Source organism: Myotis yumanensis, unplaced genomic scaffold, assembly GCF_028538775.1.
Source record: "Myotis yumanensis isolate MYYU_CA2020_CCGP unplaced genomic scaffold, mMyoYum1.0.hap1 SCAF_1, whole genome shotgun sequence".
In the NCBI taxonomy this organism is placed as follows: Eukaryota; Metazoa; Chordata; class Mammalia; order Chiroptera; family Vespertilionidae; genus Myotis; species Myotis yumanensis.
The window spans coordinates 239,103,138-239,122,275 of NW_027223752.1; the positions used below are offsets into that span (position 1 = coordinate 239,103,138).

The 19,138-nt window shown below is 54.1% G+C and overlaps 1 protein-coding gene across 2 annotated transcripts in view; it reads right to left on the minus strand.

The window, feature by feature from the left end:
- FAM193A (family with sequence similarity 193 member A) overlaps positions 1–19,138 on the minus strand; it is a 104,395-nt gene that overhangs the window by 20,769 nt on the left and 64,488 nt on the right. For both annotated transcript variants that reach the window (XM_070400289.1, XM_070400290.1), the window contains 8 exons: positions 17,929–18,163; positions 12,278–12,402; positions 11,401–11,548; positions 5,747–5,859; positions 5,427–5,669; positions 3,911–4,064; positions 3,646–3,825; positions 1,687–1,938 (listed from right to left, as the gene is read on the minus strand). In XM_070400289.1, coding sequence (XP_070256390.1) covers positions 1,687–1,938; positions 3,646–3,825; positions 3,911–4,064; positions 5,427–5,669; positions 5,747–5,859; positions 11,401–11,548; positions 12,278–12,402; positions 17,929–18,163 — 1,450 coding nt within the window. The remainder of the gene's footprint in view (positions 1–1,686; positions 1,939–3,645; positions 3,826–3,910; positions 4,065–5,426; positions 5,670–5,746; positions 5,860–11,400; positions 11,549–12,277; positions 12,403–17,928; positions 18,164–19,138) is intronic.

Below are 19,138 nucleotides of genomic sequence, written 5' to 3' on the forward strand. Positions count from 1 at the left end.
ATTTTTAAAAAGCCCAAAAGCCTGGGGAAGGCAGTGCAGTGTTTAACTGGTGTCCCATTCCCCTTTGGGAATAATCAATCTCACAACTTGACTTGAAGATTTTCAGGAACTAACTCTGGCACAGCTTCTGCCAACAAGAGTTTATAAGAGAACATTCTATACCTTCTCTCACAACACAGGAAACAGAACTCTCTTCCGGTAAGACAGGATGAACACCCCCCACCTTACACATGCACCCAGGGGGGCAGAGGCTGCACACTGGGCAGACCCTGAACACAGCCTTGCTTTGATCACAGCAAGGCCTCAGTAAACGTCGCCGCCAAGTTCTGTGACTTTAAGCAAAGCGATGTGTAAGAAACCAGTTTACCCCACGATAATCACCATCAACAGAGCTGGGCTCCTATAGCATCTCATTGACCAAGACGACGTTACTCCAGGACCTGCGGTCTATACCTGGAAATGCTATTTAAACCGCTCTATTAACAAAGGCACCGTTACAAGTTCAAAATGAGGAATATTCAACCCAACACAATTTAAGCATAAGTGTGGGTATAGTTCCCAAGTACTTACTGTAACAGAACATGGTAAAAGGATTCCATTTCATTCTAAAGAGGCGGTTTGAATCCCTGATGTGTGCCCTTGCCCAGCACAAGACAGCGAAGCCCACTCCTGGGCTTGCCCCTCACAGTGCCACCCTTTGGGGAAGAAAACGTGCTCAGGCTAAAAAGCCGCTCCGTGCCTTTCCTCCCTTTCGACCCCAGTTGAGAATCATTGTTTAAATTAATAAACCAGGAGAGTTTAGGAAATATTCTATTTTTGATTGATTAGAACTAACCTTGAACCACAATAACTGATAAAAATAAAAAATAGCAGGTATGGTAAGAGTTAACAAAGGAGAGCTAGAGAGGCAAGGCTACTACTAAGGCACAAAAAATGAATCCAACCTAAAATCTGCCTGCAGAGTCTAAGACATTCCAAATAAACACGGGCTCTCAGAGAAGAAAAGCACACAGAAACCAACTTCCCCTGGATCCCCGCTCCTGTCCTGAGCAGTCCTGCCCAACTGGTGCTGGGAGGCCCACCTGCCTGCCCTCCAGCTGCCTCAATGCCGCCCGGCCAGGATGCTCTAGCACAGGGATCCTCAAACTTTTTAAACAGGGGGCCAGTTCACTGTCCCTCAGACCGTTGGAGGGCCGGACTACAGTTTAAAAAAAAAACTACGAACAAATTCCTATGCACACTGCACATATCTTATTTTGAAGTAAAAAAACAAAACGGAAACAAATACAGTATTTGTATCTGCATGTGGCCCGTAGTTTGAGGACCCCTGCTCTAGCGCATAGCGCTCCGGATCTCTCTCCAGCCTGTGTTACTTCTACAATCCTTAGTTTTGTGCTAAGAGCACAAATGTTTCAGACGCGGAGAGCCCAGCTTGGGTGAAGGACTCATGCTTCCCATCAGAGTAAGAGCCAGGCCCGAGAAGCCATGACTGCCCCATGCATAACCCATCACCGGAAAACCTTCCCATCCTGGTGAGTTCTGAAGGGATAAGCCACGGCTTTCATGACTGACTATAGCTGTAAGGGCTAAAGCTCCGGGAGCCCATTTCCTATCTAGAGCGGACACTGTCCTTTACGAGCTGCCAATCTGGACTTCTGTCTGCCAGGCCCTTTCTGCCCAACTTACCTTACTGTGTGTGAAGGGGGGCGCTGCGTACAAGGTGGGGTGTATCAGAGGGCGAGGCAGGTGTGGGACGGTGTGCAAGGGCACGTGCCCGTGGATGTGGGGGTACAGGTGCAAGGCGGGGTGTGCGGGCCTCTCCGGGGTCAGGAACTGGTGGCTGGAAGGAAAGGCGCCGGCCGTCATCGCCGACAGCGGCAGCCCAGAAGCTTCCTGCTTGCACACGTGGCACTCGCAGGTGTTGGCAGCTGGCTCCGCCTGCGGGGAGAGAAGCCCTGCTCACTCAGAGGCCGGGATGGAGGATGGAAGCAGAGCCAGCCCTGCTGCTGAGCAGTCATCCCACACCCCCCTTGGCCAGGGCCCTCCTTGTGAGCGACACGAGGGACCCAAGAGCTCAGGACGGCAGGAACCTAAAGAGAGGGGTGCATGCCCCATGCCCCAGTGGGGGCCTGCATCCTGCGCTGTCTGAGCAGAGGCGAGGGGACTGGTGAAGATGGCAGAGTGGGGGAGGGCGCCACAGGGACAGCACAGGGCTAGGCTTCCCTGGCTCCCATGCGGAAGGCATGATCTCTGTACGCACGAGGGACGGACTCCGCGAAGGTGGAATGAGGGGTCACACTGAACAGTCAAAGGTTCTGGAAAGCAACCAGAGGGGACACACCGAGAAGCGTGACATCCTGTAAAGCTGTGGGGCCGGAGGGGAGGCCACAGGAGCTGCCTCTGGCCTGGGCTCTGCCCACACCCTGAACAAACTAAAACACAACTAGGACTGCCAGCAGAATTAAAAGGGTGCATGAAATCTGTTTAATGCAAAAAAAGGTAGGAAAGGGAAAACAGGAACAAAAACCATGAGACAGAAAAGAACAGCAAAAGGCAGGTGTAAATATCACCAATCGTTACGTTAAATATAAATGAAGCATTCCAAAGAAAAGGACACGATAGCTGGACAGGATAAAAACGCAAGACCCAACTCAGGGAATAATGAGCAGAGCAAAGCTGAAGAATACAAGACCAATATATAAACATCAACTGTATTTCTATAGACTGCCAACAATCAACAGAAAATTGAAATCAGGAGATACCATTTACCACAGAATCAAAAGACACCTGAACTTAGGAATAAATTTTAAAAATATGTTCAAGCCTCATAGACTATAAATTTTTAAAAGTCAGAGAGAAATTAAAGGTGACTTAAATAAGTAGAAATATACAGCATGTTCACAGACTGACAGGCTGCTTGTGGTTAAGACTGTATTTCTCCTAATTGACCTATATCATCCCACAAATAAAAGACTAGGCCCAGCCCTAGCTGGTTTGGTTCAGTGGATAGAGCGTCGGCCTGTGGACTGAAAGGTCCCGGTTCGATTCTGGTCAAGGGCACATGCCCAGTTTGCAGGCTCGATCTCCAGTAGGGGTGTGCAGGAGGCGGTCAATTTTCTCACATTTCTCTCCCTTTTTCTCCCTCTCCCTTCCGCTCTCTCCAAAAAGAAATACATATATATAAATATATAAAAATAAAAATTGCTTGAACATCTATTATATAGCTCCGAGTGACTAAGAAAAAAATAATAGTCTGATAAAACACCCTCACCTCTGAGTAACAGAAAAACAGGTATCTATCTACCAGGGGGAAAAGCTGATTCACCATCCCACCTTTTCATTCTCAGAAAACTCTCTCCGGGCTTCTATTCAAGAACCCCGCGCCATCACCCTGTCCACAGCTCCTGGATGTTGTAAAACCAAGACTGCTGGTTACAGGTTCAAGGAAGAGAAAAAGTCTAAAAAGGAGGTTATGAGGGATGGACTTTCATTTTGTAAGTCAGCCTTGATTCTCTCCAGTGCTAATTTTCAGAAGTTATTCACAATGACCTGATTTTGTATTTAATAGCGCTGAGGTTCAGAGAAAACAGACACAGAGAAAGAGACCTTTGGCAAAACCAAAAATGTGAAGAAATGAAATCACACCTGCTGAGCGGGGTAAGATGGGGGGGGACTGTCCACTTTACTGTCCTCCTTTGCGGGACTTCCATTTTCTAGGGCCACGGCTTCCTTCGGGGCTCCGGGTGGCTCCCCCCCACTCCCGCCGTCCGCCTCGTCGTCATCAGCTTCTGAAGAACTGGCACTGGTGCTGCTCCCCTGCGGGGACTTTGAAAACAAACAGGACATGGAGCGCTGCATGCTGGCCACCGCCCTGTGGCATCCCTGTTCCGACGAAGTGCCACGGCCGTACCTCATCTTTCAGGGCCACGTTTTCCCCGCCACCATTTAACTCGCTGTGGATTCCATTCATGTTGGCCACCACCTCGGTGTCGTTGTAGTTATTCAACGGATAAATATCAGCAAACTTTGCTGACAACGGAGCCACATCTTCATCGTCACTGCAGCTGAGACAAGCGGAGATGGTCACCATGAGCCGTCATGGGCACAGACATACTCCCGACTCGCTCTCCTTCCAGAGGCGCTCCCCCAGCACCACTCACACTTCCCCAGGTCGCTCAGTGACCTCAACACAAGAGCCAAGTACCCGGAAGGTTCCGTCTGGGCTCGGAGGACGAACGGAAAACAAGACTGCAAAGGGGAAGATGAAGGAGACCACAACAGCTTCATTTGATGAATGGGTGCGGCATTTCCATTCAACCTGGTGCACAACTGCCCTCCCTGCCATCGCTGAGCAGACACAGTCCAGGTTCAATGCAAACGAAAGGTGCAGCCCTAGCTGGTGTGGCTCAGTTAGTTGAGCGTTGTCCCATGCACCAGAGGGACGGCGGTTTGGTTCCTGGTCAGGACACATGTTCAGTTGTGGGCTCAATCCCCAGAGGGGGGTGTGCAGGAGTCAGCCAATTGGTGTTTCTCTCTCTCTCCCTCTCCTTTCCTTTCTCTCTCTAAAAAAAAAAAAAAAAAAAATCAATAAAAACTTATTTTAAAAAATTAAAGGTGTACAGCAAGCATGTCAAATTCGTGGCTGGTGGGCCGTGAGTTGGACAGGCTTGGTATACAGGGAACCATCTTAGGTCTTTAGTGTTTGTTTTTATAGCCACTGAAGTGCTAGACACAGGCAGCGGAACAAAATTTTAAAGGCTCTATGTGCCAAAATACTGAAGTTTCTTACCAGCAGACCACTGCTGGTCAAGTCAGCCATGAACTCAATTACACACCAGCTTTAGCAAGACTTCCAAGCAATGGGCAAATGGAATATTGACTAAAAAAATGCAAGCAGACTTCAAGGCTAGGGCATCATGTGGGCACTTTAACACGGGTCACTTTCTGGTGCACGACCAGAGCCGGCACAGTGACCCCCTGGTCAGCACTCACACCCACTCCCGAGCTCTCAGCATCACAATCCAGGTGAGGAACCCGAGGCTCAGGAATGTGCTTGCAGGGAATGTGGGACACAGACAAGTGAACCCTTTGGGGTTCGCCACCGGGACGACCCGAGTCCTTGCATCCTGGGGTAAGCATGACCCTGCCCGGGCCAAGAGGGACGCCCGCACGAACAGCAGGCCTGGGAGGCTCCTGCTCACCAGCACCTTTGCTCTCGACGGGTGTTTATTAATTTTCCATTTCTCTTAAGGTGATGAAACAGGGTCCAGGTTTGGGTTTACTGATTTCCTGCTTTAAACTTTGCTTAAAGGAAGCAGAGGCCTCCCTGGAAGGCAGTGGCGGGGGACGTCTGTAGGCACAGCTGTCTGCCGCTCATCGCTGCCCTGCTTAACCCTCAGGAACCTTCATCATAAGGTCCAACTCACAACGCTGGGGCCGAGCCGCTGTCGGTGAGGAGGAGCCGGGGATGCTGCTGGATGGTGACCGGAGAGCTGGAGCCTGACCCCGAGCTGGCGGACGACACGCTGGGCGGGCGCATCTCAGAGACACAGTCGGAAGCAGGGCCCACCGGCAGCGGCAGCGGGTGGGCGTGGGCGTCGCCGGGAGCAGGGGGGTCCACGATGCCACACGTGAGGATGTGGGAGAGGCTGCAGTCATCACAGGCACACCTGGGCGGGACGGAACCGTGACTGAGACAGCCAGGATGGCCAGGCCACGCGGCCCCAGGCCCTGGGCGCGGACTCACCTTCTCCGGTAGTGGCAGTTGGGGCAGTCGGGCACACTCAGCCGTGATGACAGCACATGCCTCATGGCATCTGTGAAGTTGTTCTCACCAGTGACTGCTTTTTTATTGGTTAACTAGAGGAAATTAAAAAATAGTAGGTTACTTCCGCGGGACATGTCTCCTGTTATTATGTGCTTCATATTTTTAAAAAATGTTTTTACTGATTTTTCAGAGGAAAGGAGAGGGACAGAGAGAAACTTCAACTGGCTGCCTCCTGCACACCCCCTACTGGGGATCGAGCCTGCAACCTGGGCATGTGCCCCAACTGGGAATTAAACCAGTGATCTCAGTTCATGGGTTGAACAAAGCTCAACCACTGAGCCACACAAATGCTTCATACTTTTCAGTCACTATGGTAATGTGTGTCATGCTCACTTTTATTTTCTTTGTTAATCCTCACCCAAGGATATTTTTCCCATTGATTTTTAGATAAAGTGGAAAGGAGTGGGAGAGACAGAAAGAGACATTGATGTGAGAGAGACACATTGATTGGTTGCCTCCTGCACGCCACCCTCACCCCCCGTCGGGACCAAGGATCAAGCCTACAATGGAGGTACATGCCCTTGACTGGAATTGAACCCAAGACCCTTCAGTCCCCAGGCTGACGCTATCCACTGAGCAAACCGGCCAGGGCTGTGTAATGCTTATTTAGACACCGAGGATCACAGCTTCCTGAGTGGCCAGGAGCGAGGTCAGCAGACGGGAGTGGGCAGGTGGAGCCTACACAGGCCTGCGACCAGCATCCCTGACAGGCCCTCACGGCAGACACAGCACAGAGATGAAGCACAAACCCAAGGAGCAAGGCTCTGGCAGAGTGGACAGGTCAAGGAACCGAAGGGGGAAGCCATGGTGCCAGAGGGAGGGGCCTGCAGAGCTGAAGGGGCCATGGCTGGAGCAAGCCCGGAGGAGGAGGTGCTGGCAGTGCTGCCAGGGGCAAGGAGGACATACAGGCAGGGGACGAGCACTGAGCTGGGCTCCCCTGAAACACTTCTTTAAAAAAAAAAAAGGTTTTTATTAATTTTTAGAGAGAGAGAGAAAGGGGGAGGGATAGGGAGATAGAAACATCGACAAGAGAGAAACATCATGGATCGGCTGCCTCCTGACTTTCCCTACTGGGAAAGCCTGTGCCCTGACCGGGCATCGAACTGTGACCTCCTGGTTCCTAAGTCGACACTGAACCACTGAGCCACGCCGGCCGGGCCCTCAACACTTCCTGAAGACCCGCTGACCCTGGGCTGAGCAAGAGGGTGTCTCAGGGGACCAGGAGGTGGGCACGGGCCTGAGCGTGCCGCCTGCAGGACAGCGGGCTGAGCAGAGTGCTGCCACAGCGCCCAGGGGTCACAGGCACTCACGAGGCACGATGGCTGCCTGGACGGTTGGCCTGCAGATGGGAAGGAAGCAGCCAGCAGCCAGGAGGAAGGCCAGCTGGAGACACCAGTAGCAGGAGCAAAGCCTGGCCAGACAAAGGGGGTCTGCGAGCCACCTAGGAAGCAGCACCCCAACTTCTGATGGACGAAGCAAGTGCATGGACTTGAGGGAAGGCGCGTGGACCTGCCCTGGCAACCGAACAGTGGCAGCTGGAAGGCCATTTGGCTGGACGGGAGCCAGGGGGGGAGGCTTGGTGGTCGGGTGAGCGAGCCGGAGATGGTGCCGGCTGTCTACCTGTAGCGCCCGGCAGAGACCACGGAAGTGAGGATGCCGGGGAGGGGGAAGGTGAGGCCAGGAGACTAAGAAAGCTGGGCAGCAGCTGGAATTTGGATGAGAGTCAAGGGAAGCCAAGTTTCTATGAAGCGTGTCCTGAGGCCCGCGCAGCAAGGGCCCCCCAAGTACTGTCAAGAGGCTGGTGGAGGGGCCAACTGCTGGAGGAAGGAAGGCCCCGTCCCGTGGGGAGGTCAGTGCACGTGGTGGCCTCACTGCGTCACCAGAGAGTACAGACTGGACAGGGCGTCACCCGCCCACGAGGGGCTGTGGGGCTCACAGTGCTGGTCTTTTAGAGCCACTCGCTATGCAGTGAGCAACCACCCCTCGATCCTGGCCTCACCTGCTCTTCCAGGAAACGCCTGTGTCTGAAAAGCTCCCAGTCTCTGAGCGTGTGCACGGCCTGGTGTGCACGGCTGTCTGACAAGGGAGCAATACAAGCACAGCGCCAGCAGGTGCACGCAGGCCGCTCCAGGGGAGATGTCAGATGGTCAGTACGGCAGCCCGCCCTGGGACAGGGCGGTGTCCCGCGGACAAGGGCAGGTGCCCCGGGACAGGGTGCCTCGGGACAGGGAGGTGTGCCACGGGACAAGGGCAGGTGCCATGGACAAGGGCAGGTGCCACGGGACAGGGAGGTGTGCCATGGACAAGGGCAGGTGCCACGGGACAGGGAGGTGTGCCATGGACAAGGGCAGGTGCCGTGGGACAGGGCAGGTACAGCGGACAAGGGCGGAACCAACAGCACCTCACACTAACTCAGAATCACCATAGAAATGAGTGCAAATTATAAAGAGAAACTAGAAAATGCGCGTGGCTCTGTCAGTACCGTAAGTGAAACTCTCACGTACTGAATGTCCATTATGTGCCCTGCACGTGCTGGGCATGAAGACAGGAAGATGACGGACAGTACCCGTGAGGGGCTCAGAGCAGGACGGCGGCCTGGAGCCCGCAAGCGGCCGGTGTGGCCTGAGGACCGTGGGCCGAGTAAGGCAGACAGGGTGAAGCCTGCGTGACTCACTTATGGGAGCCCGAGGGGCCCAGAGACAGGAAGCAGAGGGGGGCCAGAGGCCGGGGGCCCGGAGGGGGAGGGGGGGGCTGTGGCTGTTTAATGGGGACAGAACAGCAAAGTCCTGGAAGTGACGGGAGATGCTCACCACAATGAGTGCACTCCCTCCACGGGCACCTGAGTGAGATGACCAAAGCCAGGTCACGTGTACGTTACCACAATCAAAAGAACAGACGGAGGAGAAATTAAGAGTGGGCTCAAGGCACTGTCTTACTTAGGAGGGGGAGGCTCTTCAGTGATTGAATCCGATGTTTGTATAAATGTAATCTATGTAATCTTACAATGATTAGAAACTTAAGAGTAACCATTAAAGGATAGAAAGGGAATACATTCTTCCAAAATGTATCCAATCCTACAGTCAAGAAAATGCTACCCATAAACCCTCCATATAAGAATAATTTCATCAAGTAAAATTCTTGCATTTGAAAAGAATTCTAAGTAGTTTAAATTATTAGAGAAGAAATCTATGTTGAAGTCATTGACAATGAAAGCCCCACAAATCAAGTTTTATAAGATGTGCCCACAACGCAGAAGAAAATGCATCCGTTTAAACGCACTGAGAGCAAAGCAGATCACGAATGACTGAGAAGTACGCGTTCAATGTAAGAAGCCAAAATGACCTAACAAAACAGGAAACCAGCCAACAAGGTAAAGCAGAAACGCCTGGGAAAAGAAGGTGTGCCCAGCACCGTGGAAGCTGGTTCTGCCAACGCCTCCCAGGCCGACCCAGGGACCAGGGGCAGCGCAGAGAGCGGGAGGGGGACAGACCACACAGAGGAGACGCTTCTCCACCTGTACACGTACACCGTTCCCACCGAAGGACGCTGCCAGCAGGGCCTCCGCAACAGTTTTAAAGGGAGTCGCCCTGAAAAAGCCTTTGCGGCTTGGCGAGCAGTGCAGGCTCCGGGCTTCTCCTGACCTCTCAGCAGCTCGCGGGCGCTCTGCGGGGACCGCTGGGCATCGCACTGCCCTTCGTGGAGAAAGTGCCGTCTCTCAAATGTGACCGTGAGCGGCAGCCCAGGAGGACTGGCCTTCTTCCACCGCCTCCACGGCCCCGTTTCCACAGCCCCCTGAGCACGAGCTGGGGCCGCCCTCCCGGAGACGCTGAGGTAGCTTCCTAGGCAAGCAGCAATCTGTGAAGCTCACTCATGAAGCAGAGAACCCACACAGGCTCACACATGTCACATGCACGGAAAAGGCCGTGAAAGATCTGCAGTCCTGCTCCTCCTCCCTGCAAAACAGATCAGGCCCAAAGGGTTTTGTTTTGTTTTGTTTCTGGAGGGCGGTTCTAGCGAAATCTTTATGGAACAGAACAGAATTTATTCTTGAAAAATCTATAAACATGGAAAATTTCTCAATTTGTTCTCTGAGACTAGTATAACCTTCATACAAAATAGATGAGAACCTAAAGACAAAATCCCACACACAATAGCTCAGCGTTCGTGTATGTGCTGCTGCAGTGAGCACCACAGCGCCTCAGAACAGACAGAAAGTCCCAAATAAACATCGCGAATTAAATCTCATGATGGATTAGCACTAACATCTCACTCCCTGGCTGGGCGGCTCAGCTGCTTGGAGCATCATCCGTGCACCAATGGGGTGCGGGTTCTAGTGCTGGTCGGGGCACATACCCAGGTGTGGGTTTGATCCCAGGTCGAGGTGCGTATGGGGGGCAACCAGTAGATGTTTCTCTCTTACGCTGATGTTTCTTGCTCTCTCCTTCTCCCTTCCTCTCTCTCTCTAAAAAAGAAAAAAAAAAAAAAAGGTAATATGTCATAAATTAGCAGGGTTTAATCCCAGGAATGCAAGGATGTCTCAAAATTAGGAAACCTTAAAAAAAAAAAATTAGGGAACTTAATCTCTTAATTCTTTTGGAAATGTATAAAAGGATAAGAAATATACAATCAAATTTAATATCTATTCGGATTTTTAAACAAAAATAACCGTAATAAGTTGGATAAAAAAGGAAATTTCTTTAACTTGATAAAAAGCATCAGCGATCCATGTGAGAAACATGAGACAATGTGAAAAGTCCAAACTCCTTCGAAGCCAGAACAAACCAACCGGAGCTCCAGCGCTGGAGAGACAGAACCAGTATTACTTGTAGAAGACATCCTGACGCAGAGATTCACAGCCACCAGCTAGAAACTGCGCAGAGCTAAGAGCCCGACAAGGGCTGGACAGGACGCCTGGCGTACACATACCAGCACAGCTGTTCAGGAAACTGCCTCTGCCACTTACTCTGCCACTCGTTATAAAGTACCCGGTGTAAGCTCCGTAAGAAGTGCACACGCCATAAAGCCTAACACAGGCTATAAAACCACCTCACAGAGGGCTATGCAGCATCTTCTTGGATGGAAGTTTCAAACTGATGCCAAGTCCCAGTGACACTGTATCGGCCTGCAGGTTTTAGGAAATGCATTTTTCTTTTGCCAGCAGCTGTTAAGAGGTGGGCGGGCCGAGGTGCCACCTGGAAGCCTGTTCCTGTCACCTAGGAGGCCCTGGCTGCCCAGCCTTCAGGCCCCTCTCCCCCAGGATCCCCGGAACGGCTGGCTACGTTCAAGTCTGCGCCCCCTTCTAGCCAGTGAGGGACAGAGACGGGCTGTGAAGGTCACACGTGATGTGCACCCCTGGCTCTCCACAGGTGTTCAGTCAGCAGTGAAACGACGACGAGACTCAGCAGCTCCCCAAGGCAGCAGCCGGTAAAGGGACCAGGGGCGCGGACAGGCGGATGGTGACCTGGACCCCTGCTGCCGAGTCCTGCAGGCTGGGCGGACAAGGGCTACCCCGCAGGCAACCCCCGCCCCCCTACACACACACACACACACACACACACACAACGTGCACACACCTGTTCATCAACGTAGGCGTCGATCCGCTTCTGGCACTCTAGCCACTCGGCGGCGACCCTGCGCAGCTCCTCCTCGGAGCGCTGGTACCGCTGCAGCAAGGTGCTGTACGCGTCCTCGCTGCAGGTGTCGTGCGTCGTGGTCCCCAGCCTGTGGAGAGAAGGCTTTCAACAAAGAAAAGGGTCCAAAGGTCTGGGCCAGCACCAGAGGGCTGCTCCTGTGTGTCACCTGCCCCAACATGACACGTGGGACCCACCCCGCGCCACACAGACTGCTGGGAGGGATCACCAAGGACACGTGCAGGCCCCAGAACAGAGCCTGGCAGGAAGGAGAAGCTCCGAGAAGGAGCAGCTTCTAAGAAAAAAGTCAGTGGTGAGTATCACTGTCCCAAGACGACTAAGGCCCAGCTAGCAATTCCATTTACTAAATGTGGGACTGTAAACAACATATTTAATGAGAAATATACTATTTTTGACCTGGTTTTCAAATTAAGTAAAATAGAAAATCCAATTCAAACAAAGAAATATAATTATATGCTCATTCATTCTGTTTTATCTTGTTAAGAAACATGGTAAGACGGCAAATGAGGACATGAACAAGAGAAGACACAGGCCCCGGTGAACACTGAGAAGCCACATCGCGTCCGAGAAAGACGGCGACCTGTGGCAAGTGGGAGTGGGGACAAGGGGCCTACAGCTTCTCACTGGAAACCACTCATTGGGCTCGGTGCTCTGGAGCTGACCCGCCACTGCATTCCCCGCAGCCGGTGGCTTCCCAGCGAGGACGCCCAGGCTGCACTGCTTCCGGGGGGCACACACGACGCCCCGCAGGAGAAGGGCGTGCTCACACCTGGGGCGCGTGCAGGTGCAGACCAAATACCTGATTTGCGACACCAATGCTGGCAAGTTGCTCTGAAGAAGAGGTTCCGAAAAAACCAGATTTTCAAACAGGTGTTTATTATGCAGCTCCCATGTCACCTGGAACTTTTTCAAGTGCTCATTTTCCTAGTTAAAAAAATAAACAGAAGACGTACTGAGCTGCTGAAGACTGAAACTCCCTAGGACTGCCCCTCCATCTCCCCCGCCCCAGTCCCCGCAGGCCCAGAAGCTCTGCTCACGAGGAGCTGTTGGCTCCTGTGCGTCACGTACTCGGATGGAGGTCTCTGCCTGCACCACACGGCCCCCTGGCCTCCCGCCTGTACTCGCACACGGAAACAGCGCGGCGAGATCCACAGGCCAGGGAAGGGCAGAGAAAGAAGAGAAACGACTGCACATACTTGATATAATTAGATTCACCATGTAGCGAAACCCGCCTTTTCACATATTTAAATGCAGGCACATTTTCTTGCCTCTTGAGAAACCTCCCCTCTGACAGAGGCGCGCTGTCCACGAGACACCACGTAAGTGGCCAGCAAGCGGCGACAGGACCTTCCCCACATGCAGCCTTCACTCCTGACAGGTCTTGCTAGAACTGCACGTGCGAATCCATGCTCCCATGTGCAAGCTCCATGCACGGCCTGTGCTTGAGTCACCTATGGCCCTGGGGAGGCTCCTGACCGAGCGACTGCCACTCGGGAACCTGCCTACGTTCCACACGTCATTGCGACTCCTCGGGGTGACACGCATTGGTCTGTGCCCATTTCCAATTCAGCCAAAGGGAGCTGGATGCCCTGAGCTGGGATGGCAGCAATGACCCGACCCGCACCCAAAGCCCCCCTGCCTGCCCCAGACTAGAGCCGGGCACAGGCGGACCACACTGGAGGCAGAGCTGCCCCCGCTGCTCACCAGCCCTGCGGTCGGGACCGTGGAGGTCCACCAGGCCTGACATCTCAGTGCCCACCCTCCTTGGTGCTGTCCCTGCCCTGAGCCGGCTCCACCTAACGCTTTCCCCACACACCAGCTCCGCCCACACCTCCCTGCTCACACCGGGCCAGTCTGGGAGCCAGTGCTCAGCACAGGGCAGTGGGGCGCGCCGACCGCCAGGACCTGGGAGGGGTGCACTCAGCCTCGGGAACGAGAAACTGTCACCCAATGTGCTGTAACAACATGGCCACAGACCACAGCGTGGAAAGGACACGTGCCACTGACTTCAGCGAAGACCCCTGTGCGCAGGCACTGGGCCAGGCACGGGACACAAAGGCTAATGCCGCAGCCCCCAGGCCACAGGAGAAGGCGGTGATCTGACTGACGACTGTCTCCACAACAGAACAGCAGGAGCCAAGCAGCTGCAGACCAGACCCAGGCCAGCTGAGAGGCGCAGGACTGCCCAGGAGTCGGGTCTCACCTGCCCCGCCCCCTACACCTTCGGGACAGGCTGTGGGCCCCGCCGGCAGCCTGCGAGCACGGGCACTAGGCACAACCCTGGGGCGCAGCTGTGGCTCCAGGGCTGAGCTACTGGAGGGAACGGGCCAAGATTCGTTCCTGAAGATGCTGGGTGTGTTCTGTGAGATCTGAAGCCACCCTCCCAGTGAGGCACGTGGAGACTGAGGACCCAAACGCCCTCACCGCCTGGACCCAGAGGGACGGTCGCAGGTGCTGAGGCAAGTGTCTCTGAGGCCGGCACTGCTCACACCAGCGACCCTGCGCTGGGGCCAGAGACGCCGCAGCTGGCGTGTGCTGTCACAGCGCTACGAGTGGTGAGCCTATGTGAGGACGGCGGAGCCGGGCCAGAGGCAGGGCAGGAAGGAAAAGCCGTGGTTCCGGGCTTTCTGGCCTCCCAGCCTCACTCCCCACATCCCAAGGCCGACGTGTGGGGTTGGAAGAGGAGGGTGTGTCGTCAGGTCCCACGGCAGACCTGAGACACAGGGTGTGCAGCCTGCGAGTGTCCCGTGAATGGAAGCTTCGATCTCATGGCCATCACAGCCTGGTCAGGCATTTCCCAGAGAACTGGAGGCATAAGTTAGGTCTAGTTCCCACTTTATTTCAATGCTTGATAAGGAACACCGTGACCCTCAACCTGCTTGGCCCCAGGGCGTGTGCAATGAACCCGAGTGCACTTCCCAGAAGGTCGTGCTTGGGGAAATACCTTCCAGGCAAACGCATTCCACGGGCCTGCAGGCTCAGGACGAAGGGGTGTCGTATCTGGAGAAGCTGAGGGAGGGCAGAGAGTTAGCCGGCTGGGTCACACCGCAGTGACCGTGCTGCTTCCAGGAAAACACAGGACCCCATCTGCGGCCGATCACCCAACCTGAGCTTCCAGGAACTCTGAGTTAGGGAATCTGACCCGGCCGCTGTGCCTCAAGGCTTCTCCAGCTGAAGGCCTTTCTGAGGAGGAGCGGTCATTTCCACACGGAGACTCGTGTTGCTGAAGACATGCACCAGGGGAGCCAGCGCGTCCAGTGATCGACGTGTGCCGTGAGGAAGCCGCTGTGCAACGTGGTTTCAGAGGCTAGTTTCCGTGGTAGGTGCACTCGGGCTCTAGTGTTCTTTAAGAAAAGCCCCACCATCCAAAAGGCTGCCGCCCGCTCCTCCCGTCCCCAGATACACATCTCCGGGAGGCCTTCCTCAGAGCCCAGCCAAGACAACCTCGGACAGCAAGCAGAGCAGGGGAGAACCCAGGGCCAGACACTAGAAATGTGCAAAAATGTAAATAAATACATTCGCCCCTGGCTGGTGTGGCTCAGTTGGTTGGGTCAACCCTTGCACCAACAGGTTGCTGGTTCAATTCACAATAGGAGTACATGCCTGGGTTTCAAGCTCAATCCCTGGTAGGGTGTGTGCAGGAGGTAGCCAATTGATAGTTCTCTCATCAATGTTTCTCTCTCTCCCCCTTCCTCTTTAAAATTAACAGAAACATATTTAAAATAAGTAAATGTGTTGCTTTGAAAAAATTAATGTTTTATTTAAAATATGCTATTTGTGCCCTGGCCAGATGCTAAGTGGTCAGAGCATCCGCCTAAGGGTCGTGGGTTCAAATTCTGGTCAAGAGGACGTACCTCGGTTGCAGGTTCTCCAGCCCCGTAGGGGTGCGTGAGGGAGGCAACCAATAAACGTGTCTCTCTCACATCAGTATTTCCTCTCTCTCCTCCTTCCCCCTCCCTCCCTTCCACTTTCTCTAGAAATCAATGGGAAAAATATCCTCGGGTGAGGATACACAGTAAATATTGATTAAAAGTCCACATAAACAAAAGCTCTTCGGGGCCCTCAGTTTGTAAGCTTAAAGGACCCGAAGTCCCAAACTATGGAGAGCTGCTCTGAGACGCTCAGAGTTGACCTTAGCTCCGTTCTGCAGACTCTTCGGACCATGGGGATCACAGGACGGGCCGGGAAGGACTCTGTGATCCGTTTGTGAACCTTCTTGGATCCTCATTTGAACAACCCAACCATAAAGAGATTTTTGAGCCAATGGGGAAAGTTTTATATGGACTGGGTGTTAGTCCATAAAAACAAACCACTCTCAGCTTTGTGGGTGTGACAATGGTCTATGGGGACGTAAGGTCATGGACAGCCCCACAGAGTGACCTATGGCTGCTTTACTGGCAGCCCGGAAGCACGCAGGGCAGTCAGCCCAAGCTCGAGTTTCCCAGCGACGCCAGCAGCACCTGTCAGACCACGCACCTCTGCGGCAGCAGCTCGTTACAATCTCCAGGAGACGAGACTGTGCCCCCCTCCCCCTCACCGACCCACCCCGGTCAGAGGGCGCATGTCCCGCTGTCAATCCAGTGCTCGGAGCCTCTGCGCACCTCACACTGAGGTGCCATCACTGGTGGTCCCAGCATCACGTGCAGACCCCACCCTGGGAGGGACGCAGGCCGCAGCCGGGGTGAACGGGGGCTTTTGAGCATGTGAACTTCTCAGCCCTGAGGCTTCTGCCTTTCCTGCCACCTTGTTCGGTCTGTTACCAGCACTTCCCTGCTCCCCTGGGGAGAGAAGTGCTCCGGGAGCCTCAGAGCCTCGCTGCCGGACCACTGGAAACCAAAGTGAGTCTCTCTATGTGTGAGCCAGGTGGGATGAATCACTGACCAAATAGCTGTATTTTGCGCTTAAAATTCATGAGTTTTTTTTCAAACCACAAGAAAACATTTCTGTGTAAACTGCTAGGGATTTGCTCTAATAAATGTGGTTCAAACTAACTTCTGTTAGCGTCACAAACAGCACCCTATCTGACAGGCCGGGGCCGGCACGGAGGCACACAGCAGGGCACCAGGCAGGTGCAGGCGGGAGCCGCGGGAACCCCAGGTGCTGTCACAGCGGAGGCGGCGCAGGATCTGGACCTCTGGACAGCAGGGCGAGGCCCAGGAGGCCGAGGTGGAGGCAGGGCTGCAGGTGCTGCTGCAGGGGCGGCCCCGAGGCAGCGCAGCCTGCTCAGCCCCGAACTCCGCTTCTCTGACACGGTGCTGACACAGGGACCACGGCCCACCACCCACCAGCTGCTTTTCTAAAACGAGTGCTTTCCTTGAGGTCGTAGGGAGTCACGGGAGGAATGCCAACATCTACTGCATCAATGCTCAAGGGAGTCCCTTGAACCCACTTGCAAAATGGTGTTTGTAAACTTTTCTGATGAAAAAGTCTATCAACTTTAGAATTACATACAGACCACTAGGGCTTAAAATCTTAGGAGCCACTTACTATATTTGTTTCAAAGTGTAGTTTTATCACTAAGAAAGCACCCAATACCAGCCCAGTAAGTACCACTTAATAAAATTTAAGTGATAATTAAAAAAAACCAGCCCGGCCGGCGTTGCTCGTGGTTGAGCGTCGACCTATGAACCAGGAGGTCACAGTTCGATTCCCTGTGTGGGGCGTGCAGGAGGCAGCCGATCGATGATTCTCTCTCATCATTGATGCTTCTCTCTCTCTCCCTTCCTCTCTGAAATCAATAAAAATATATTTAAACACACACACACACACACACACACACACACACACTCACACACACAGGCCCAGACTGTTGTTGGTGAACAGGTGCTTCTCTGACAGGAGATGAGAGGCTGTCTCTGGGGAGCAGGTCAGCTTCCAACCAGCAGGCCTGTCTCCAAATGACCTCAGCACATCCAGTTTCCAGGAACTCCATTTCCACAGCACCCACGCCCCCTTTACTCCTGGTGGCGGTCCAAGACCCAGGGGTGGGGACGGCACCTGACTGGACAGCACCCATCCTTCCTCCGGCTTGGACTGTCCAGTGAAAGGACTGAAAGGCCCCATGAGCAGGCGCCCCCCGCATACATCCCATCCAACACGGGCCTCTGCGTACGGTAACGACAGTGACCAGCTGACAATGCGGACATTTTTCCTTCTTGTCCCTGTTGACCACACACTGGTCCTCACTGCATCCTGTCCCCTGCCTGCCGCGCTCCCTAGGCCTCACGCTCTCCAAACAGTGTTTCATGACACGTCACTGCCTGTCCATCCACTCAAGACTTTTGTCAGCAGCAGATAGGGAGGGGGGAGAAGAGGAGAGAAGGCAGGCTCCGCCCGGCCCCCGAACGTCACAGGGAGGGGATCTGGACTGCACACGACACCACCAGGTCTCAGCCTCACCCATTACACAGCTTCGTTCCCAACAAGGCCCAGAAAGGCACGCGCTCTTACCAGAGTGCCCAGGAAGGTGCTGATGGTGCGTGCCGCCTGGCAGAGGGCGCCATACTCCTCGAGCAGCAGGGAGATGAACTGGTGGGCCTGCGGCGGGCCCTGCAGGCCAGACGGCGCCCGCACTCGCGCTGCAGCTGACAACTGCCGCAGGAGGCGCACCTTCATCTCCAGCACGTACTCTCGGGCTTGCTGCTCCAGCCGCTGGTACAGCTGGTAGGGGTCTCTCTCGCAGAGCCTGCACAGAGAAGGACAGTCACCACTCACCCGGGACCCCGCATCACCCCTCGAGCACCTTTTTATATCCATGAGCATCTTTCCTGAACCCTTTCCCCAGGAGCCCACCTGAAATGCCACCACCTTCTCACACCGGGAGAGATACATTTGTCCAAGGCAACAGAGGGAGACAGGCAGAAAGTGTCTGGAACTTTCCCACGCCATCCATAACAGCCAGAAAAAAATACATTTATTGAGACCTTACTCTGTGTCAGCACTAACTCATTTACCCACCCGGTGGGCTGACTCTCACCTGCACTAACTCAGTCACCACCTGGTGGGCTGACTCTCACCTGCACTAACTCATTTACCCGCCTGGTGGGCTGACTCTCACCTGCACTAACTCATTTACCCGCCTGGTGGGCTGACTCTCACCTGCACTAACTCATTTACCCGCCTGGTGGGCTGACTCTCACCTGCACTAACTCATTTACCCGCCTGGTGGGCTGACTCTCACCTGCACTAACTCAGTCACCACCTGGTGGGCTGACTCTCACCTGCACTAACTCATTTACCCACCCGGTGGGCTGACTCTCATCTGCACTAACTCAGTCACCACCTGGTGGGCTGACTCTCACCTGCACTAACTCAGTCACCACCTGGTGGGCTGACTCACACCTGCACTAACTCAGTCACCTACCCACGTGGGCTCTCACATTACTGAACACTGAAGCCCACACAGACGGGGAAGGTGCTGAAGCCTACGGAGCCAGCAGGTGGCAGAGCAGACACAGCAGTGCGGAGGCGGCTGCCGGAGATGGGCCTTCTCCACCCTGGACCACTGAAGTGAAAACATAGGCGGCTGAAGACAAGTAATATGTTTGAATGCTGGTATGTTCACAGGTGAACACAGTGACCCTAATGAGGTAATCTCAGGGTGGGGGGCGGCCACAGACTGCTTCTCCTTCCTGCCAGGAACGCAGTGCACAACCCAAAG